Below are 25302 nucleotides of genomic sequence, written 5' to 3'. Positions count from 1 at the left end.
AATAAACTATAAAATAGAACACTGAAAGTGGGAAAAAGGGCTTGCAGTCATAATTCTTATACCTTACGGAGAACAATTTTTGCAAAACTATGGGCCTATCAAAATACTAATCTCAAAAAGAGACAGAACCCATAAAGATTAAGCATGCATCCAGCCCAAGCCCAAAATCCATTGGTATACCCCACAAAATTCGCTAACCCAAGCCCATGAAGTCCAATGCAAATCCATCAAGAATTCCTAGCTGGGCCAAGATCTAAGCTTACTCTTTCTTTCTTTCTTTTTCATTTCTTCTTTTTTTCTTTTCTTTTTTCTTTTTTTTTTTTGGCTAAAGCTTACTGTTTCTTTGTATTTTATGAACCAAACCCTAGCATGAAGAGGAAGACCAACAAGAGGGAAAATTAAGTAGATGTGGATTAGAGAGCTATAAAATTATTTCGCACACTGGTATAAGCTTACTAAAAGGTCTCCCAATCGCTTAGAAAATTGACGAGACCAATGACCCATGTCGAATGCAAATATCTACTTAATTAAAATATACTAGTCTTACCACACATGCTATTTTTTTTGTTTGTTTAGTTTCATAATTTTTTATTTATCAAAATTTTAGGTTTACACATTCAATACTGCACATTTGCAAACTGTTAATATAATTAGGAATGTCATGAGGCTAGTTATAAAAAATAAACATCAAAATAACATTGAAATCATATATTTGTGTGTGGATTTGTTCATTTTTTGAAGCTAGCAATTCGTAAATGTATTAGCAATTTATAAATGTGCAATATTAAACGTGTAAACCTCAAATTTTGATGAATCAAAAATTATGACACCAAACAGGAAGAAAAGAAAAAATATGCTAGTTATTATTTATAATCACGTTAATTATTCTATTCTTATCTTTAAAGATAATTTTTGGATGTGGAGCCATACCATTAATCATGGATTTGGATTAAAGTCATCTTAAATTTTGCAAAATTACAAAAATCTTCTTTAGGATAAACCAAATAATTTATTTGAAACCTGATATTGCGCATAACAATATAAAATGAAAAAAGTTTCCTTACAATTATCTCTTCATGATTTTATTTTTAGTTCTACTGTGACAACGTACTTTGCCATAATATTTGTTACAAGTAATGACATGTAAGATTATAATCGGTAAATCATCACTTTATGACCCACCACCTTTTTACCGGCATTTATAGTTATACGTCATGGTTCTGGCTAGGGCTGTCCAGATTGATCCGGTAACCTAACCCACCTGAAGAACCGACCGGACCCGACCCTAATCTGGCCAACCCGACTGCTCTAGCGAGTTGGCAGCGAGTCTTCACCACCGGAAACTGATTCCGACGGGTCGGTTTCGGTTTTCCTCCCCTAAAACCCGAAAAACCCGAACCGACCGAAAGACTTATAGATTCCGGCCAAAATTTCCAGAATTTGGCGAAGAAACCCAGATTCCGGCAATATCTCCCTTAGATTCGGTGAGATTTTGACTGGATCTAGCGAAATCTCATCAAATCTAGTGAGATTTTCGCCGGATCTAGCGAAATCTCCTCCAGATCTAAGGGAAATATCGCCGGAATCTGGAAATCTATTGCCAGAATCTGGGTTTCTTCACCGGATTTGTGTTTTTTTGACCATTTTCTCCCCGTCTTCTCAGATCTATGACTCCGATCGACCCGCCCGCCACCCGTTGATGGTCTAAACCGCCCGACTCGATTACTCCGGCGGGTGCATTTTTTCCCCACCCGATTCCAGCGGGTCGGTTCCGGGTTGGGCACAAACTCGACCCGGACTGACCCGTGGATAGCCCTAGTTCTGGCAAGATTTGTGGTTCAAAAATATTCTCCGTAGACTTTATCGTATTTTTCTTAATTAGTTTATGACCTTCCACTTTTCTACCACTATTTATAGTTGTACATGTCAAGGTTGTGGTAAGATTTATGGTACAAAAATATTGTCTATAAATTTTATCATATTTTTCTTACCCAAGTTTATTTTTGTCAGTTTGTGACCCTCCACCTTTTTACCACCATTTATAGTCATACATGTCAAGTTGTGACAAGATTTGAGGTACAAAAATATTTTCTATAAACTTTATCATAATTTTCTTTCCCTAGTTTCTTATTCATAAATCATCTATGCTATACTTTAGTTTGTTATATATTGACATATGTTTTAACTTATAAGACTTTTAAATCTACTGAATAATTCAAAATGATTTGAAATGTCAAAATTCAACAGATTAAACAATCCATATAAATCCGTCAGAGTAGTTCAAACTTCCAACATGCAAAAATTAACATCTAGGCGTAATCTAAGTCTGGATGCAACATAATTCTCTCCAAATTAAATGGAAAACCGAAGTTTATTTTATTTTTTATTTATTTATTTATTTATTTTAGGTAAAATGGGAAACCCAAGCTATACAATGAATATAATTGACTAGAATGATCCTTCAAGAAAGGGTGAATAAATAATAATAGTGCACTAAGAAAGGGTGCTTTGAACGCTTTAATGCACTATTCCCTTAGCGTAGAGTTGCAGTAATTGAATTTGGTTCTTGGGCACAAATTATGACTTTTGGATTTATACATATCAAAATTTTATAATCATAAGGATTATGTTTCAATGGTGTTGATTTTTGGGGCAGTGTATCTCAGTCGTAATCGATATAAATAGTCACCATTCCAAATTTGGGAGGATAAGTATGGAGAGTAACTAGCTTTAAGTAGGAAAGTGGGGGGAGAGGAACAAAGAAAAAGGTAGAAATTATTAAGTTCACTAGGTGAATTGCTAACATAGTCCTCCCAACCAATGAAACAATGTCATCTATGCAAATATGTGAGTGAGCTTCCTAATTAGCAAAATGAATAAAAAATAAAAATTACTAGATGATGTCACATTTGCATAAATAATAGCATTTTATTGGTTGGAAGGTTAGAAAGAACCACGTCAACAGTTCTCTTAGTGGACCTAATAATTTCTCAGAAAAAGGAGAAGATTTTGTGAGGAAGTTGCTATTGGTTGTGTGATGGTGGTTTTGGCTGTGTACGTGGAGTGGAAAGTTTTTTTTTTTATTTATCTAGTGGGAAGTTTGGAGAGTTTTTTAGGGTGGTGTATCTCATAGTTATCTATATAAATAGTCATCATTCCAATTGGTTGTGCGAGGCTGGTTTTAGCTGTGTACGTGGAGTGCAAAGTTATTATTATTATTATTATTATTATTATTATTATTATTATTATTATTATTATTATTATTATTATCTTGTGGGAAGTTTGGAGAATTTTTTGGGCTGTGTATCTCATATTATCTATATAAATAGTCACCATTCCAAATTTGGGAGGGTAAGGATGGAGAATAACTGGCTTTAAGTGGGAAAGTGGACGGAGAGAAACAAAGGAAAAAGAGAAGGTTTTGTGAGGAATTTGTAATTGGTTGTGTAAGCGGAGTGGGAAGTTTTTTTATTTTTTAATCTAGTGGGAAGTTTGGGGAGTTTTTCTCCTGTAGTTTTTTGTTTTTTAATTTTGTTGAATTACAGTTCTATTCTCTTTTCTTTTTTTGACAATTTGTTAAAATGATAACTAACTTCCGCATCTTCTTAATCTATACAGATAAAACACATTCTCTTCCCAGTAAAGAGAATCGATTATTAACTGTAACTAATAATTATTGATATCACATTAATATATGCTTTCCCAAAATGCAAAACTCCTTTATTGTTTGAAAATATGTTGTTGCAATAAGTAAAACCATATTTCCCACACATTCCAGGCATAATTTCAAAAAGAGTGTTGTTAAAGGGTACTGTACAACACCCGTTAATATGATAAAATTTAAAATAAATTATTCACGTTTTTTTAGGGATGTGGAAAAAACTAAATATGTATTAAATGTGTGCCAGTTTAAATGGAAAAAGTCAAATTATTTTGTGATAAAACACAGCTGAAAAATAAAACTTTGCCAATTTCCTATGGAAGTGGGATTTGTGATAAATCATAAATGAACCACAGCTGGTTCATTAACAGGTGCTGGCCGGCACCTGTTAACAAAGTCCTTTCAAAAAAACGTGTTATTACCATTAATCCCTTATAGTAATAACTTATTACAATGAAAAACTTTAAAACAATAATTTTTCAACAAAAAATGTCTTTGCAATATGTTTTTTCAACCAATAATGTTTTGTATTTATTGTAGCGAAAATGTTGAAACAATATGTTATTGCCAAAGAATATTTGAAATATTAGCTTATTACAACAAAATTTGGTATTACTATTTCCGTCGAAATTTATTTTTCATATTTATTGTAACTAGTCGCTAACCCATGCAATGCACGGGAAAACTATTGTGTAAGTAGATATTAACAACTATTTGTCTTTTCCATTTTGATTGTACATAGTTGCTAACCCGTGCAATGCATGAAATAATTTGAGAAAAATAATATATATTTACTTTGCTTAAAAACTCACTTTAAAATGAATAGGCTGGCTTTCTACTCATAACATACTCAAAAACTGGAATCATGTTTGATTAAAGGAAAATTGAACAATATCAACTATTTGCAAAAATGGTAAAAGAACAAAAATATATAACTAATGAAAGTTTTCCATTATGTTTACGCTGTTTGTTGTTCTAAATAAAATATTTTATAATGTATAATATTTTACATGTAAAATATTTTTAGTAAAATGTTTTCATTTTACGGTATTTAGTTGCATAATTGGAAATGTTTTAGAAATCATTTTTTAGTGTTTTTTTTTTTAGTAAAATAAAAATAAAAATTCCATTGTTCTCAAAACCCACCAAATGCAAGCACAATTACACAACTACGCACATAACCCACCACTGACAACCACCCAAAATTCTAGATCCATAAGGGAAAAAAAAAGAAAAAAAAAAAGTTATGATAGCCAACCAAAAACCCAAATCTAAAAACCCAACCAAATTTGCTCCAATCTCCAAATACACCAATCTCATCCCAACCACCATCAGCTAATATCCAGTACGGCCATAACCCAAAAAAGAAGGGGAAAACTTAATCCACATCGCAACAAACGCATACAACTCAACTGCCAAAGTAGACAACCACCACAATACAACCCAACCTTCGATCCACACCCTCAAACCCAATGAAAACCCACATATCTATGTCTCTCACTAACCCATAGCAAGCCTCTCAACGACTTCGACTTGAGCAGCGATAGCCACCTACACATTGATTTCTAATTGGGAGTTTTGGGTGTGGAAGTTCCGAGCAAAAGAGAGACAAATAGGTGTGGCTAACAGTGTGCACTTTAGGTGAAGGGAGAAGAGGGAGATTTGGTAGAGATTGGGTCTTTGGATTTGATACGGATTTGTAATGGTTGGTTAGTTGTTTGATGAATTTTGGACTGTGGGTGTGGCTTTTTGTTTGTGGCTGATTTCTGCGTTTAGGATCGGGTTTGTAATTTGTATTTGGTGGAAATAAAAAAAAAAGATTTATTATTATTTATATAAGTATTGCTGATGTGGAAAATTGTGGGAGTTTCAAAAACTTCAGTTTTATATATATATAGATGAAAATTTTTGAAACAATAAATTATTGCAATATGTTTTCGTGTATGAATAAATTACTTAATTGATATTTACAACATGTCAATAAATGAAAAAAAAAATTTATTCAATTGATATTTACAACGTTGCATGCACAGATAATTAAATCAAATAAAAAAATTATAAAAATTAAAAATTAAAAAAAAAAAAAAAACAAAAACAAAAATTTGAAGACTTATATGAGAATAGAACCTTACCTACTGAAGCCGATTTTGAAATTTCATAACATTGTTTCGCACTTTTGTTAAATTGAACTATAGTCTTCTCCATGCCTTCTCCAATTAAAACTAAATTGGACTTATTTTTACCAATGTAGACCACTTCAATATATATCCCTCGTTTGATTAAAATAACATATGGATTGTGACAACCTATTGAAATCTTTGATACGGGCCATACGGCTTCGTTGTGCTGAAGTTGTCACTGCATGCCATCAATGGTGTAAAGTTGTGATTTCCAACTATATTGTGTTGGTTTTAATTTCATGCCAAATTTGATTGTAATTTCTTCAATCATTTTCCCTATATGTATGTGAGTTTATGTGTAAGGGATAAGTGTGAGAGATCGGTGAAGAATCAAGCTTCAAAAATTGAATCAGTGGATTTCGCGACTAGCTCATGAGAAGCAACCCACGAAAAAACCACGTTTGGAGCACATGACTGGAAGATGAAGAGTTGTGTTAGGCTGTCATTTTCGTGACTATCTCGCGAGAAGAGCCAACTCGCGAAGGACCCGCAAAAGTTTCTGTTTGGAAAAAAGCTGTGTTTGCTTTACCAAGTCTTTACCCACACTATATATACCCTCATTATCCACGAATTGTAGGGAGTGCTTTTTAGAGAGAAAACCCTAGCAAATACACTTGAGAGTTAGAAATTATTATACCCACAATCATTTACACATTTCCTTGTAGTTTTTCTCAAACTCTTACCTCTCCATCTCTAGATCTTTGAGAGGTTGCCAGCCAAAATACTTACCACACCCATTCTGAGTGTTAAGTGAGATTTTGGTGCTACTGGAGAGCATTGGAATGAGTCATTCATTAGCAGATGTAATTGGACTGAATTGTGGGATTCGGAAAGCTAGAGAAGATAAGATTCTGAGAAGTCTGTTGGCAGTAGGAGCTTGGAGGGCTCTAGTACATGGGGTAGACTAGATTTGGAGGGTCTTTTGTTATTCGTGTACTCCAACTTTATTCTCTAGTGGATCGATTTCGATTTGGAGGATCACGGAGAGGTTTTTCACTAAGTTCCTCGATTTCTTTTTCAATAACACGTCTTGGTGTTATCTTGTGTTTGCATATCTCTTCTCTACTCTTTAAGCTTTCATTTTATTGTTGATGATGGATGAATATAGCTTAGGGTAGTACTATCGGTTTATTGCGCTTATATACTCTTATTCTGCACTTAGTTTAAGGCAGAGTAAAAGCAATCTAGCCGAAATTTTAATTGGAGGTCTGAATAAGCTCTTGTGTTTTAGCACAAATCCAAGCTTTCAAATGACAATTTTAACATTGGGCTTATAAGAGTGAACTTTGACACATGAAAAGAATAGAGTTAAAATGAAAGCTAGGACAAAAATATGTATTTCCATAAAATAAAAAGGTAGTTAGAAGAAAATAAACTAGAACTTTTTTTTTCTTGTGTTTGGATACAAAGAAGGATTACAAGTACAAAGAGTAAATGCTCTATTTATAACCTTACATTAGCGTGGACCTATGTGTGGGACCCACTCTTCATGTGAAAGGGAGTACACAATAACTTCCCCTCTCACTGGACTTAGAAAATTGATGAGACTAATGAGCTCATACCACAATATGCAACATATGGTCACTCATGGAATAACCAATTATCTACTGGATTAAATCACAGACACACATTCCTCCCAATAAAGAAAAACAATTACTAACCGTAACTAATAATTATTGATATCACATTAAAATATATTTTTGCAATATGCAAACTCCTTTATTGCCTTAAATATGTTGTTGCAATAGGTAAAACCCTATTTTCCACCAATATAATTTTAGAAACATGTTATTACCATGAATCCCTTTGCAATAATAACTTATTGCAATAAAAAACTTTAAAACTATAACTTTTTGCAATGAAAAATTTTATTGCAATAGGTTTTCTCAATTAATTGTACTTCGTATTTATTGCAACGAAACTGTTGAAACAATATCTTATTGCCAAAGAATCATTTGAAGCAATACATTATTGCAACAACATTCGGTACTACAATTTCCTTCAAAAAATTGTTTTCATATTTATTCAATGAAAATAAATTTAAAAAATTAAAACTAAAAGCTCAATATACTATAGAATCCTTCTTTTTTTTTAAAGAAGTATTTTGTATTGAAAGTGGTGTCACATTTAATATGAAAATAACAAAATTCTCAATTGTTGCAATGCACGATAAGTACTTGCACAAAAATTAAGAAATTGATTCGACAAAAGACACAAAATTAGACTTCAATCTTGGATTTCATTGGATTTTCTCTCAATTTTGACTTTTTATATATATATATATATATATGAATGCTTTCTACTTAAAAAATTACTAAACAATTTTTTGTTAGTGCTTGTTTAGGTGTTTATTATTTCCCACTAACCTTATAAAAAATTTTAGTTTATTTTTTAAAAAAAATTAATATTTATTCATATATTTTTTAGTCAACTCTCCATGCAATAGATGACATTTGGTTAGTTCACAAAGTAATATATCCATCAGGATAAAAACAATAGAAGTCAAGGATTGAAAAATAATGAAATAAAATCTGCATGGAGTCAAAGTGTTCCAACGAGTCAGGAAGGACTAAATTCTTTATATATATGTGTGTATATAAAAATATATATATATATATATATATACATATATATATATATATATATATAATTTCTTTAATTGATATTTTCCTTTTCAATGCATACAATATTTAATTTATAAAACCACCAACAAAAGGAACTCCCACACTTGGCAGCCATTGGGTACCATTAATAAAATTTTCAACAGTAAAATGTTTAATCTCTTCAGAATTTTTGGCAATATGATACCCGGGCCATTTAACTCTTCCTGTTGTATTGGCTCCTGGGCCCCAATTAGCATACTCCACGTGATGCAAAGTGGATAAGCTTTTCTTGTCATTGTTCGGAAGCCATCCTTCAGGGTCAACCAATTTGTCTAGAAAACATTCCATGACAATGGTTTGTGAATAACTATACCACGGCCTGCCTAGAAATGTTTTGATTTGTGGGTAAGGTTGAAGATCTTTGTCAGCCTTAATGGAACAATTGTGTAATACTATTCCTGTATCTTCCACTTGTCCTCGACCTTGAGCTGTGATCATATTCACAGTGCCTTCCGTACGCTTCCTCACGTAAATGTCACAATTCTGTAAGACAACTCGTGAATTCCCAAATATGAAATCTACTGTGCCATAAACTTCACATTCTCGGAAGAAATGAATACCATATGCTGTCAGTAACGTATCTTGGTATCCTTGTATGGAGCATTGGTAAATTGCAATTCGGTCACCGGCTACTCTCAAAGCCACAGCTTGGCCACCATCAGGTCCAGCATTGTTCACAAATCTAATACCTTTAACAAACACATCATTGGCGCTAATATCTAAATGAAGAAATATAAATGAAATAATCAGTATGTGTTAAAAAAATAAATAAACAACAACAACAACATGTGTTAATAGATATTTACAACATTACATGCAAAGTTAAATAAAAAAAAAAATTACGACTAATATGAGAATAAAACCTTACCTACTGTAGCTGATCCTGAAGTTCCATAACCTTGTTTTGCAGTTTTGTTAAATTGAACAATAGTCTTCTCCATGCCTTCTCCAATTAAAACTAAGTTAGACATGTTTTGAGCTATGTAAACCGCTTCATTATATGTCCCTTGTTTGATTAAAATAACATATGGACTGTTACGGCCTATTGGAATCTTTGATATGGCTTCGTTAATGGTGTTGAAGTTGCCACTGCCATCAATGGCAACTGTGACATTGGGCTTGTAAGATTGAACATTGACACATGAAATGATCAATAGAGTTAAAAAGAGAGGTAGACGAACAATATGTATTGCCATTGAGTCAGAAGAAAATAAGCTAGAACCTTTTCTCTCTTTTTTTTTTGGATACAAAGAGGGGGGAGCTAAAACTAGGAATCAAAAACACAAACTAGAGCTTAAACAAACAAACAAGTACTGATTGCAAGTATGAAATGCAAGTGCTCTATTTATAACCTAATATATAGTTGTACCATAATTTAAATTTAACCATGGTACAACTTATTAGTTGTTGTAAATAACCTACTAACCAATTCCTCGGTGTAGATGGCTTATTTCATTTGGTTTGCAATTTAGCTTAGTGGTTTATATGGTGCTAGCAGTTTGAGTTGGTTTTGCTGTGGTTCATATTGGCAATGGAGAGTGTGAATTCTTAGCCATGGGTGGACACAATTGTGGGTGCTTTGAGGTATTGTGTTGTCGGGGATGGTTTATTTTTAGTGCACATGTATGTGTACGTTGTGCAACATTTAGCACGAAAATGAGAAATCATATTAGAGAAATATGCAACTATTAAGCATTGACTTTGTCAATTGTCATACACTAAAAATAACTTATAAGAGTTGTCATTACGAAAAGCTACTTGAAAACCATAAATTGAATGTGATAAATGATTAGCACCACTTCACCAATTATACAAAACAAAATGAATGTAATGGTCATAGGTAAGTGACCCGGTCTACCGATTCTAAAAAATCAACCAATAAAAATAATGTAAATGCATTTATGAATGCACCCAAATTGAACATTGCCACATCTTCACTTAAAATTGATTAAAATTTCTAGAAATATCATTGCTTGAGTGGATCCAATAGTTGCAAATTTGCAATTATTTTCAGCAAATATCAAGTTGTCAACATGCTTAAGAATAATTTTAGGTTAAATTCACATCTCTCTTTAATACCTGGAAAAGTTACAGTCTTATAAAGTCTTTTAAAACAGAATGGATAAATGGATAGACTAAGTGATTAACACATTAATGCACAAGGGTCATGAGTGAGATTTAAATGAAAATGCAAAACTTTTTAACATGAATTTATCAAAATTTAATTGTTTTATTTCTATCTTCATTATGTGAAATAGATATGTTTGTCTATGTTAGTGTGCAAATATGTTAGTAACTCGGTATGCCTTACATTATGAGATTTGTTGAGAGCCATATGGCATAAATTTATGCAATTGTATCGCAAAAACTTTTGTAGCAATTTGAGATAAATTTAATTATAGAAAAAGTTTTATGATTTCTTTTGAAATTGCAGCCATCGAAAACAATATTTATAGGGCTAAATGGTAGAGTATTTTGAAGAAGGAAAGAAAGAAAAAGAGAGGACTTTTTAGTTTTACACTTTCAAAGGCTCGTAGGATATAGAATTATAAACAAATTAAAATGTTTTTTCTTTTTCAAAAACAATAAGCCCGCCTACCATTATTATCTGCCTACTCCTTTCCTTTCAAGACTGTCTTGTTGTGAAGTCTAAACTATTGGACTCTACAAATTCTCTCATTGTTTATTTCTATCAATTTAGAAGGATATTTTGATTATTTTAGGGATTTTTGAATTTTTTTTGTGTTTTTTAGGTTTCAACTTACAATATTTTGTTAATTTTGAAGGTTTCAATGATGTTAATTTGAGGGTTTTGAGAATATTATTAGGATGGACATTTTAAATAATTTTGAAATATTTCTATCATTTTTAAGATTTAGATTTACTTGAGACTAAAAATGGTAGAAAGGTTTTTTTTTTTTTTTTTTTTTTTTTTTTTTTTTTTTTTTTTTTTTTAACTCCTTAAAACAAGGCCCAAAACAAAAATTAAATAAAAACATGAAATTTTCCAACCAAATCAACGTATCCATAGAGATTTAGTACCAAGGCCTATTATTTTTATTTTTATTTTTTGACCCTATATACCCCACTCCTTCAAAGTGTTTTTGGGTTTGTGGATGCGCTTTGATTTATCATGGACCAATAGGGTTTGGTTTTAATGGGAGGATTTATTGAAATTTTAGTGGGAATAGGTAATCTTAAGAATACATTAATTTTTATACAGCTTCAACTGCCTATAGGTCGAAGAAGCATAATTGCGTAATTGACCATTGAACCTTACAGCGCCTCACTCACCTGCTATTGCAGGAATGGTGCCAGGGATAGCTTGTACATCTTCCCTAGTGGTATCTGGTATTAATGCTATAAGACAAGAAGGCAATGGTTATCCAAAGATGCTATAGGATTCATGTAGCCCTTTTCATAGGTAGGGGAAGGAGGAACCTTCCTGTTTCCTTGCTGCAAACTTTGGGCGTGTTTGGTGCTTAGGACGGTCAACTCCATACAATTAAACTAGGTATATGGTTCTGCTCGAAAATCTTGTGACATGGCTGTTTGCTTAACACAAGCTTTTCAAAGGCTCCATATGACTAACCGGTGGTGAGATCAGAGTGGCAACAGCCCTCACTCCTTAAAGAGAGGGGGTAAGGTTTACCTTACTATAAAGGGGTAGTTAATACAAGAAACTTCATAGTAGTAGTAGTACTCCTTAAAAAGAGTTCCATGAAGCCCTATTCTCAATAGATGAAAAGGCTAAGAGAGAACTGTAGTAAGGTATTAGAGTCCTGTAGCTATTCCTATCATTGCTATTCCTATTACAGCTATTGCTAGACTAGTATAGCTAGCTCATAACTCATAGTGTACTACTAGCTCATAACTCATAGTATGGACTGTTACCCCCCTAAGTCCCCCCTCAGGGGGATTGAGAGCAATTGAGCTCCTTAGTTTACTAATAGTTTGATTAAGGAGTGAAGCTCCTAAGTCTTTACTGGCTTGCTTTGCTTCGCTTATCCATTTGAGAGCGTTTATTTCTCATATCATGAGTCACTTCACTCCCTTGCAAGCCTATTCATAGGAGTTAAACGTTGGTTCCTACCTTTAATACATTTATTCATCTTAGCGTAGTTCCTTGGAGCACATCCCCCGAGGACCCTCTGGTTACATACCCTGCCTGCCCTATCGCACTAACAGCCTCAACTGCCTATAGGTCAAAGAAGCATAATTGCATAAGTGACCATTGTAAAAATACAATAAGCCTGAATATGCATTTCAAGAAGCAGGGGAAACAGGGGAGTTTGGGGGGAGTTTTCTTATTACTTTCTCTTGTCCTATTATCGGGGAACAAGTTCAGCTTGCTTGGGTTCCTGTTTTCAAGTTGTATACGTGACTTTACTTCATTTTAATAAAATTCTATCGATTATCTCAAAAAAATAAAAAAATTAAAAAAAAGAGAAATGCTTTCTATTGTAAATATTTTGAATTTAACAGAGAATTATGACTATGTGCATATAAACATTAAATTAGTTAAATACTTGATTTTGTAGTTTAATTAATTGATTTTGCTCTGCTAAAAAAAATATTTAATGTAGTTTAGTGGGAATATCATAATTCATCCTATACTTTTTTGGAAAAAGTATCTATATTATTATTTAAAGGATTTCCCCTGCTTGGATTCCTCATTTTTTTTATGCCTAAAATACCCTTATCATAACTAATAGGGATAAATATGTAAATTAAAACTCATACACTTTAAGATCCACAAACTCACACACGTACACTTTGCCAGTTTCTATCTCACTTTCTATCTCTCATCCTTCTTCAAATTGAAGACATTTAGTTTAGCTCTACATTCACATTTCTTTTTCTTCAGATTGAAGACATTTACTGTCAAAGGCTCCAACAACTTTTCAGGTTCTATCTTTTGCAAGTTCCTCTTTATTTTCTTTTCTTTTGTTTTGTTTATCATTGACTTTCTTTGAGTTCTTACCTGTCATGGCTGCCAATTATTCATAGTTTCAGGAGTACTTACTTGTGGGTGAATGTGATTAGGGATTCAAGGGTGTTTGACAATGGCTTGTTACCGTGGTTGACTTTGAGATTTCAAATAAGAGGGTTTGTACTTGAACTGGCTACTTGAACAAGGATATTGGTAAGAGTTCTTTCATTTTGTTTTGGTCTAGAATTAAACACAAACTCTTTTTTGGGTTTTTTTTGGGAATTTACGTTTTTTTTTTTAAAGGGAATTAAGCTACTTGGTTTGGTTATTTATTTATAGGAATTTACTCTTTTTTTATAGGAATTACGCTTCTCTGACCGAAGGCATATCATCAATTATACACTAGTTTTTATTCCAAAGATTGAGTCATAATTGAAAAAGCCTCATTTCGCACGCGTGATGATATAAGAAAACATTTAATGTCTTCAAAAAGGTAAGGAAGTGCTATTGGGTTATCTCTGTCTTGGGGTTCTTTCTTACTGGGATTTTGGCTTTGTTTTGGGATTTTGTAGAGAGGTTTGGCTGCTGTTTTGTGCTGATGAAAATGGGAAAAAGGTGGGATTTTTCACGTGTTTTGGGGTTTTTTTTTTTTTTTGGTTACGTTCCTTTTTGATTTGCTAGTTGTATGGTGGCTGGGATTTTCAAGTTGGTAAAGCAGAGGAGGGATTTTTTGTTTTGTGTTAGTGAAGACGTAAAAAGCAGGGATTTTTGGGGTTCTATTTTTGAAGGCTTACAGTGAGGTTGTATGGGGTTTAGGGGTAGGCGTAGAAAGGAAGATACCTTTTTTACGCTACTTTTTTTTAAATGTAATTTACGCTACTTTTTTTATAGAGGGTGTTATTATATATTTGATGTATCATGTTAATGGTTATCCAATTTAAACCTCATATGAAGTGGTTGTTATCTAAGAAATTGTTGTAAAAAAATTTCTTTTGTAACATAAATTATATTTATCATTTGTATAATTCTATGTAAAATTCAATTTACATTTTTTTTATAATTATTAATTTACTGCTCCATAAAAAATGTTACGTACCCTTTCTCAGTTTTAAGGGTAGTTGATATCTTTGAAATCTAAACTCTTTTTAGCTTTTATTATGGACGTGCAGTAAGTGGCTAACTATTAGGATTACAACACTACATTTTAGAATTAAAATTGATCCTTTTACCATAAAAGAAATATATTTGAAATTTAAGCTCTTTTTAACTTTTGTTATGGATGTGTAGTAAGTGGCTAACTTTTAGGATTAAAACATTACATTTTAGGATTAAAATTGATCCTTTTACCGTAAAAGAAAAAAAAATGATAGTTGCCAAATTTTAGATATAAGTTGTTTCCACTTTTTGTTATGGATATGTAGAACATGGCTAAATTTTAGGATTAAAACACAACATTTTAGAATTAAATGAGAAGTTTTTAACGTGGGGAGTGTTATTGCAACCCACATGTATAAATCATGCATTAAGCAAACGTGGGAGACTGGTAGTTTTATCCAAAAATTTTCAAGATGGAGTTATCCAAAAATGTGTACTGTTTTTAAACTTTGAATTAAATAAATAAAAATAAAATAAAATAAAAAGGTGGCCGGGTAGTGTTTTTTTTATAGAATGTGGGATTTAAAATAAATAAATAAATAGTTTAATCCGAAATTTTTAAACTTGTAGTTTTTCTTTTTTGATAAACTTTAACTTAAGGATAGGGGTCACACCAATTCCCCACGTTAAACTTTTAAATTTTCCTAAAATTTAGCTTTTTATTTTCTTTCAAAATAAGTGTAGGGACTGGGTTTGAGCACTTCTACTACTAGATGAGTGGACTCAAGCTCAACTAGCCCAATACAATAGATTTATAGAGAGTAGGTTTAAGAACTAGGTCTTAGTAAGGATTACAACAACCAGACACGGTTATAAATGGATTGAATAACAAGGATATGGACTAAAGTATGAAATTCTGTCCTCGGGCATTTCGTCTGAGGAACTTAGTGTTCTTATTATTTCTTCAGTGCTAGGTTACAAAGGTTTTTAAGATTATGCAAATTGCTACAGTCTTCTCCTTTCTTTTTTCCGCCCCTTTTTCTAGAGGATTTCTCACATTATATATCCCTCCCCAATCGATTTTGGCCCTCCATTTGTTGATCATGTAGGTCACTACTCGAGTACCTATCCCATCAGCCACCTTCCCAAACCTTCAATGAGTTGTAGCAACCAAGACTGCACTATTCAGGAGTCATTTCTTCATTAATGCGGCCAGAACGTTAGTTGTGGGCATTTAATGCGGAGGTGAAAGTTTCTCCTTGAGTTGTTCCTACACCATACTCCTATGGCTGTATTACAGTACTTGTCCTTTTTCTTGGGACACTCTAGGAGGCTACCATTGATGGCGGGCCGTTCTTCCCTCCTAGGATCTGGGTTAGCCGAGGACAGAATTGTCCTCGACAATGTTTCTGGGCAACTTGGGCTTTCTTCATTCGTCCTCGGCCATTCCTTCCTCCTCGGAGTGGGCCTTGGGTTTAGTATGAGGTGGGCCGGGGTTGTCAAATCCTTTGACCCCACAATAAGATATCCTAAAAATTAGTTTTTCTTTTATATTTCTTTTTCACGTTTTTTTTTTATTCTGTACAGATGAGGGGTTTTTTTTTTTTTTTTGTCCTATTCTTCTCCGTTTTCTTTTTCATTTTGTACGGATAATTTTTGTTTTAAATAAAATTATTGATGTAGGCTACCACTGGATAAAAATAAGGTATTTTCAAACTTTGAATTTGAAATAGAGCCTGGGATTTTATTTTTTTTTTTTTAAGAAAAATAGTTTAATCAGAAATTTTTGAACATGTAGTTTTTCTTTTTTAATAAACTTTTAAATAAGAATAGGGGTCACACTAATTCCCCACGTTAATCTTTTAAATTTCCCTAAAATTTAGCTTTTTATTTTCTTTCAAAATCAGATATCCTAAAAAATAGGTTTTATTTTATATTTCATTTTCACCTTTTTTTTAAATTTTGTACAGATGAGGGTTTTTTTGTTTTGTTATATTCTTTTCTGCATTCTTTTTCATTTTGTATGGATGATTTTTGTTTTGGATAGAATTATTGATGTAGGATACTATGGGATAAGGATAAGGTATTTTTAAACTTTGAATTAAAAAAAAAAGGTGGCCGAGTAGTGTTTTTTGAATAGAACATGAGATTAAAAAAAAAGTAATTTAATCTGAAATTTTTGAACGTGTAGTTTTTCTTTTTTGATAAACTTTTAAATAAGGATAGGGGTCACACCAATTCCCCATGCTAATCTTTTAAATTTCCCTAAAATTTAGCCTTTTATTTTCTTTCAAAATCAAATATCCTAAAAATTAGGTTTTATTTTATATTTATTTTTCATGTTATGTACAAATGAGGGTTTTTTGGTTTTGTTATATTCTTTTCCACAATCATTTTCATTATGTACGAATGATTTTTGTTTTGGATAGAACTATTGATGTAGGTTACCGTGGGAAAAGGATAAGGTATTTTTAAACTTTGAATTTGAAAAAAAAAAAACAAAAACAAAACAAAACAAAAAAAGGTGGCCAAGTAAGGTTTTTTTGGATAGAACGTGGGATAGTTTTATGTTTTTTTTTTTTTCTTTTCAAAATGGGGGTAGCTTTTTTTGGATAAAACGTATGACTTGATAACTGTCATAAAAACAAAAACAAAACAAAAAAACTAGAACAACAAAAATTTGAGTCTTTTACCGTGAAAGAAAAAAAAATGGTAGTTGCTAAATTCTAAATATAAGCACTTTTTAAAATTTTGATATGGATGTGTAGTACATGGCTAAATTTTAGGATTAAATACAACTTGATAACTATCATAAATAAAAGAAAAAGAACACCACCACTAAAAAGAAAAGAAAAAAAAAGTGTGGATGCACATCGGTAAAAAACTAAAACTAAAAAAATTTGAGTCTTTAGCCATAAAAGAAAAAAATGTTAGTTGCTAAATTTTAAATATAAGCTCTTTTTACTTTTGTTATGGATGTGTAGTAAGTGGCTAAATGTTAATATTAGCTCCAGTGGGTAAGCAAATTCACTGGCTAACTAGAACTTGAACATGGCCTTACAAAAAGGCATGATTTCGTTTTAAAGTGTGTCAAATGAGTATAGCAATTTAATCTAATTTAACTAGAAATGAGTTTGGGAAATAAAATAAACATTTTTAAAATTATATTTTGATCACATTGATCTAACAATTCATAACCTAAATTTAAATATATTCTCAAAACTTCTACCTGAAATAATAATTTAATAATTTTAAGAAGTGTAACTTATTTCTCTTATTTTAGTAAAAATTTATTACAATTGCACATTTTATTACAATTCTTTCATGTGATTAATTTGTTCAAAATTAGTTCAATTTTTTAAGGTTTTAATACATGCTATCTATGACATGGAAAGATTTATTGCTTATTGTGTATGTATGTGCAACAACCACTATAAATGTAATTTAAGTTTATGTAGAAATGAGTTTGCAAAATACAGCAATGGTGAATAACTATGACATAGAATGTTGTTGAGAATGATGGAGATATTATCCTCGCCTGAGAAGCCAACGAGAAAACAATGAGAGCAAAAATATTCAATTGGCAAGACATCGTGCTAATTACTTAAGACAAAGACAACAAACTTTAGGTGGTGATCACATTTTAGTGGGCAGCTAGAAAATTTAAATGAAGAAGATGTTGCGCATTCTAATTCAACATCAACAAACGCATCACTAATACCACCTATTCATGAGGCTGGACGAAGTCGTCGGCTTACACATATCCGTAACTTGGCATGCAATATGCCAATTGAGCATAAGGCTATGCAAGAAGTTAGTGGTGAGATTATAGTTTTGTATCTTTAAACATTCTTCATTACTTGGAATCTTATTATTTTGAGAAAATCTATAGTTTTTGGCCTGTTAGACCCCTTAAACAATTGATTAACCTAGGTAATTAGCCAAGTTGTTACTTAGTCCAATTAAACAAGTCTAGGTTATCACAATATAAAAGATCAAATCATACAAAGCAACGGAAAATAAATAACACAAGATATGATCACCTAGGAAACCAAACCGGTAAAAACCTGGGGAGGATTTGACCTAGCTATCCTCAAGGTAAACTTGAATCCACTATCTTGAAAGAATCGAAGTTCATACAATAAGACTTACAAGCCCCCACGCTCGACTTCTTATTGCTACCAACCAGTAGAACTTACTGACACGACCACGTGCAAGCTCCGAATCCACGGACTCCTTCTTTCTTGGATTCACCACCAAATACAAGCACACCCGCTTATGTATTCTTTAAAATTTAATGGCAGCAACTGAATTGATCATCAAGGTGTAGAAAATATCTCCTCCTTGAAAACCCAAAGTTTGTGTAAAGGAAAACTCATCTAGATCTCACAAGAGATTTACACAAACCGCAATATAAGCAACACTAAAACGTGGTTAGGGTTTGCCTTTTATACTTAGGACAAATAAGAAACCCTAAAAGCGTTTTAAAACAAATAGGGCTGAGTTGGACGAATCTGCAGAAAAGCATTCTGCCCGAACTTCGATCGGTCGAGCCTAAGCTTCGATCGATCGAGCCAGGCCGAAAGGCACAATCCTTTCTGCTTTCACTCGATTCCAACTTTACATAAAATCACAACTTTGAGCTAGACTTAAATACTTCTAAACACATTGTTTTGATCATGGTTTGCCAACATTACACATTAGAGTTCTAAATACATAAAATCCTAAACTTTAGAACCTAACAAACTCCCCCTTTGGCAATCCGTGACAAAACACAACTTAGAAGCTCAAAGTTTACAAAATGAAAAGCCCTTTACAAAAATAATGCTCATAAACCAAATTCAATCCTAACTACTATCCATCAGTTGCAAGTGTAGACAGCAACTTAATTGAATCAACCTGTATATTTCCTGAAATACTAAACAAAATGCATAACCGCATGTGTGGAAATAACACAAGTAAACAAAATAACTTCTTGATTTCAAACAACACACAAATAAAGACATATATCAATGAATAACTCATAAATATAAAACAATAAGCAGTTTGAAATAAGAAACAAATAAAGTACCAACACAACATAAAACTCCCCCTAACATGAATATCCCATCAAAAACAAGGTAAGAGCTAAAAATACATAAGTACAAAGTGAAGCACCTAGATACAATCTAAAACTCCACAAGCTCCAACCAAAAACAAATAAACTCCCCCTAAAAACAAAAACTCTACAAAGTACTCCAAAGTACTCCCCTTTTTTGTGACAGAATGCCAAAGGGCAAACAAGATATCCATCATCAAAAGGGAGGTGGTCTAAATTGCGCCAACTCCAGATGCAAGGCACGGATCTCATCAAGTACGTCCACCAAAATCTGTCCTTGAGCTGCCTGAACGGTCAAGACATGATCCAACGTGCGACGAATATCTGAATCATCCGAAGCAGTCGGTGGAGGAACATCAGCATCAGCAGCAACACTTGAAGTCTCAACAGCAGCAGTACCTGTAGAAGAGGGAGGAGGGGGAACACCACTAGATGACGCACCTCTAGTACGAGAAGGAGCAACTCTCAACTGAGCAACCCTCTGACGAAGAAAGGTGGCACCTATGGGAGCAATCACATGAACAGGCTCACTAGACGGAAAACCATCTAGACCTAAGTAGAGCAAAATCCTATGAATGAAAATAGGATGAATCAGTGCATGCCCTACGGCAGAACTCCTATGAACCTCGTTCAAAGAACGAAGGAACAAATGAGGAAAACTGATAGTCACTCCAGAAGCAAAGGCATACAAAAACACACATTGCTCTAAAGGGATGGTGTGGAAGTGAGAGATAGGCCACAAGGAATGACACGCAATCCTAAAGAAGAGATAGGCCGTCTCGGTAAACTCAGCGGACGTGATCCGAGGATCAGAACCCCACTGGATAGATGACCCAGTGATGTAAGACATGACAACGTCTAATGAGGGTGACTCATCATAGGGATAGTCAGCATCCCGAACAACCGACACCCCAAGAGCCTCAGCCACTACCCGAGGGGTAATGGTGAACTCTATACCTCGTATCCAACTCCTAACTAGGGTGTTGGAATCATAGATGTGGCAAGAGAGGTTCGAGTAGAACTCTATAATCAGGGCAGTCAGGGGTGGATGATCTATCTCTACGAGAGGCAACCAACCTCTAAACTCAAAATTGGCCCTAATGGCCGGATCAAGCACATCTAACACAACAACTCGCTCAGACCAGATCTTACGCTTACAGTTTAAAGTGTCATAGGCTTCCCTACGCTTATCATTCTTAAACAGCTCAACTCTAGTGGGAGACTCAGAGGAAGTGGAAGTGGTCCTATGGGCTCTAGTTTTCCTAGGCATGGTGCTAAGATAGGGATCTTGTTTAAAGAAAAATTGTGTGTCTTGAGTATATTCCTACTGAGCGTCAGAATGCCGACATTTTTACCAAACCTCTTGATAGAAGTAAGTTTGAGACTCTTCGTCAAGTGATTGGTGTGATTCTGTGTCCCTGATTTGTCTTTGGCCTCATGGTCCTTGTGCTTCATTACTCTACCCTTTGCAACCATTGTTCTTTGATTTTTGTTTTGTTCTTTTTGTTTCTAGGATTTGCATAGCATAACATTCATGCATTTCATTCTAGGTGTTTTTTTATTTTTATTAAAATAAAAAAGGAAGAAAAAGGAAGCACATTTTGTTTTGCACTTTTCTTCTTGGTTTTTGAGAACAAGGTTGGTCAATTTATTTTCATATAACATGTCTTTTGTACCTTGTTTAGCTTTGATGAGCTTATTTATTGCACTTTACTAGTTGAAGATTTGTAGTGCATGTTGTGTGGGAAAGATGTGTATGGTTTTTGATTACTATGTCTTAATCTTGAAGTCACATGTTTTTAAATGTTGGACTTGAACTTTTAGAGAAATGCATAAATAACCATCTCACTACTGTTCACTAGCTAATCATGAACACCTTAGTGCATATCATAAGATTTCGTGCTCGAGAAAGTGTATCACATGCACAAAAAGAATATAAGGTGAAGCCTCGGTTAAAGTGCTTAATTCTTAAAATCAAAATTGGTGTGTACTATTAGGCTTGATGCCAAACTCACATAACTTAAAATTGGAATGAATATTATGAGGCATAAATACAAGAAACTTACATGATTGCAAGCTTATGATCTAGGAAATGTGGGAATTATATGATGTAACTCTTTAAGTGATAGTCTCTTTTAAATTCTTTGTGATGAATTTTGTAGACTTTGTGATTGATTGCTATTCACATATCACCTCACATGTATCTCAAGTTTTTGCTAGTTGCACACACTACACGAGTTACTCTTTGCTAAACATTGTACATGTTATTGTGTGTGTTTATGGTCTGACCAACCAAGTTTTTGCAAATACTTTGAATTATGTGCAAACTTAATTTGTTGCTTGAAAATTTGTGGAGAATGTAAGAAATTTTGTTTTTGGGAATATTGGGCTTAAAATTCTTGATTGGAAAATCATATCATCTCATACTCATGCATTTTTGTTCTTAAATTTCAATGCTTTGAGTTAAATCAACTTGTTTTTCAAAAATTGTGTTTTTTCTCAAAAATATGGTGAGCCTTTACCTGATTCGATCGGTCCATTCTGTTTTTTGACCGATCGAAATTTTTAAAATTTTTAAAATTTGAGAGAGGGAGTCTCTGTCTGTTTTGACCGGTCGAGGCTGATTTTCGACCGATCGAAACTCGCGAATCAGGTTTTTTAAAAAGCAGAATTAGACTTTTTCAAAGGCACTTTTCAAATAGTTCTTTGCTTTTCTCTCTCTCCGCGTTGGCTCTAAGCTCCACCATCCATTTTTTTGTCGTTTTCCTTCAAGACTTTTGCAAGATTTTTGTCCTTGGAAGCCGGTAAGTCCTTTTTGCCATTCTTTTTCAAGTTTATTTCTTTATTTCATGCATTATCATGGGTATTTTCGGCACTTTCAAACATATTGGGGTTTTTGATAATTCGAACCTATTATTGTGAAATTGATCAATGGGTTTTTGTGCTATGATGTTATAATGATGTTTCCTATAGTTTAATTTGATCAATTTTGTGGTTTTTGAAAAATTGAAAATTCTAGGGTTTTGAATTTGATCTGAATTGGGGATTTTGTCAAATTGGCTTAAATTGATGAAATTGGCTTATCCAATTGATGTATTTGGTCATTATTTTTGTTATTATATCATGTGTAATGATCAATTCGTCAATATTTTTCAAATTGATCAAGTGGTTTTCCAAATTTTGGTTTTTTGTGTTAAAAACCTTAATGTTCAAGCCAATTTTGTAATTTGAACCTTTTGAACTTAATTCACTGCATTAGAACATACATCATGACATTTAAACTTGTTCATGCATCATATAGATTTTGATTCTATATTTTGTTTTTGTGCTAACTTGTAGTCTGCCCTTGGTTTTGGTTTTGTGGTTTTTGTTCTTTCGCTCTGTGTTTTGATCTTATCTTAGCACCATGCCTAGGAAAACTAGAGCCCATAGGACCACTTCCACTTTCTCTGAGTCTCCCACTAAAGTTGAGCTGTTTAAGAATGATAAGTGTAGGGAAGCCTATGACACTTTGAACTGTAAGCGTAAGATCTGGTCAGAAACTTCACCATCACTAAGGGTTATAGCCATAGCCTTACCCTTAGACTTCAAATAGGTTGGACATTCAGATTTCATGTGTCCATACCCTTGACACTCAAAACACTAAGAGCCCAAGGAATTATTAGAAGCTTGACCTACTCTTTCTCTAGGTTTATCATTGATGTTAACCTTAATGGGATCATGCTTCCTAAAATTTCTAGGTTCAACAGTGTTTGTGCCTCTTGCCTTTCTATTGCTATTCCTGAAAAAGTTTCTAAAGTTTTTGGCAAGATAAGCAATCTCTGTAGCACAGAGCTCATCATCAAATCCACCACCTTCAACATCATCAACTGACTTAAGAGCCATTGATTTGGATTTGGTAGTTTTGGGTAGATCTAACTCATAGGATTAAAGAGATCCTACAAGCTCATCAACAGGGATGGAGTCCACATCCTTGCTTTTAGTAATGGCAATCACCTTGGGTCTAAAGTCTTCAGTCAAAGATCTAAGAATCTTCCTAACAATTTTAGGTTGATCATAGATTTCACCCAAGTTAAAAGCAGAATTAACAATATCATTCAGTTTAGCATAGAATTCATCAAAAGATTCATCATTAGACATCCTAATGCTTTCAAATTTAGAAGTCAATTGCTGCAATTTGTTTATTTTGACAGTCTTTGTGCCTTCATGCACAGTCTGGAGGATATTCCAAACAGTATGAGCAATCTCAACATTCGAGATTCTCTTAAATTCCTCCATAGAAACAGCGTTAAAAATCGCATTCATAGCCTTGCTATTAAACGAAGCTGCTTCTTTCTGAAAAGTTTCCCACTCACTAATAGGAGTAGTGGGCTTCTCCCATCCGTATTCAACGGAATTCCACACCCTTTCATCAATGGATTTCAGGAATGCTTTCATCATTACTTTCCAGTAAGCATAATTATTCCCATCAAAGTGAGGAGGAATAACTAGAGAGTGTCCGTGTTCCATGACAACAGGGGTCAAGGATCAACTCAGTGATCAAAGGATCAACAACAAAAGAGCTACCCGCTCTGATACCACTTGACAGTTTTTAGACCCCTTAAACAATTGATTAATCTAGGTAATTAGCCAAGTTGTTACTTAGTCCAATTAAACAAGTCTAGGTTATCACAATATAAAAGATCAAATCATGCAAAGCAGCGGAAAATAAATAACACAAGATATGATCACCTAGGAAACCAAACCGATAAAAACCTGGGGAGGATTTGACCTAGCTATCCTCAAGGTAAACTTGAATCCACTATCTTGAAAGAATCGGAGTTCATACAATAAGACTTACAAGCCCCCACGCTCGACTTCTTATTGCTACCAACCAGTAGAACTTACTGATACGACCACGTGCAAGCTCCGAATCCACGGACTCCTTCTTTCTTGGATTCACCACCAAATACAAGCACACCCGCTTGTGTATTCTTTAAGCTTTAATGGCAGCAACTGAATTGATCATCAAGGTGTAGAAAATATCTCCTCCTTGAAAACCCTAAGTTTGTGTAAAGGAAAGCTCCTCTCGATCTCACAAGAGATTTACACAAACCGCAATATGAGCAACACTAAAACGTGGCTAGAGTTTGCCTTTTATACTTAGGACAAATAAGAAACCCTAAAAACGTTTTAAAACAAATAGGGCTGAGTTGGACGAATCTGCAGAAAAGCATTCTGCCCGAGCTTCGATCGGTCAAGCCTAAGCTTCGATCGATCGAGCTAGGCCGAAAGGCACAATCCTTTCTGCTTTCACTCGATTCCAACTTTACATAAAATCACAACTTTGAGCTAGACTTAAATACTTCTAAACACACTGTTTTGATCATGGTTTGCCAACATTACACATTAGAGTTCTAAATACATAAAATCCTAAACTTTAAAACCTAACATGGAGTAAGGGTTAATTTAGAGCATTTTATTATAATTTGTGATTACTACATTATTCAATCACAAAAAAAAAAAAAAAAAAAAAAAAAAAAAAAAAAAACCTAGGGTGTGATGAAAAATTATTTCACCACACATAATACTCATCATACCCCTAGGTTTTTTTTGTGATTGAATAATGTAGTAATCCCAAATTATAATAAATGCTCTAAATTAATCCTTACCCAAAAAATAGAAGAGAAGGT

General features: G+C 33.4%; 1 protein-coding gene across 1 annotated transcript; it reads right to left on the bottom strand.

The window, feature by feature from the left end:
- Positions 1-8531: 8531 nt before the first annotated feature.
- LOC126719180 (pectinesterase-like) lies at positions 8532-9700 on the bottom strand. The gene is made up of 2 exons (XM_050421761.1): positions 9373-9700; positions 8532-9223 (listed from the first exon to the last, which is right to left on the bottom strand). The coding sequence occupies exons 1-2, from the start codon at positions 9698-9700 to the stop codon at positions 8532-8534; spliced, it is 1020 nt and encodes a 339-aa protein (XP_050277718.1).
- Between the last annotated feature and the right edge of the window lie 15602 nt (positions 9701-25302).

The sequence above is a fragment of the Quercus robur genome, chromosome 3, assembly GCF_932294415.1.
Source record: "Quercus robur chromosome 3, dhQueRobu3.1, whole genome shotgun sequence".
NCBI lineage: Eukaryota > Viridiplantae > Streptophyta > Magnoliopsida > Fagales > Fagaceae > Quercus > Quercus robur.
This window is presented reverse-complemented; position numbering and strand designations above follow the sequence as displayed.

Coding starts and splice junctions, on each gene's coding strand:
- LOC126719180 (XM_050421761.1), bottom strand. CDS start 9,700: ATGGCAATACATATTGTTCGTCTACCTCTCTTTTTAACTCTATTGATC. Junction 9,224..9,372: donor TTCAGGATCAGCTACAGTAG/GTAAGGTTTTAT, acceptor TTCTTCATTTAG/ATATTAGCGCCAATGATGTG.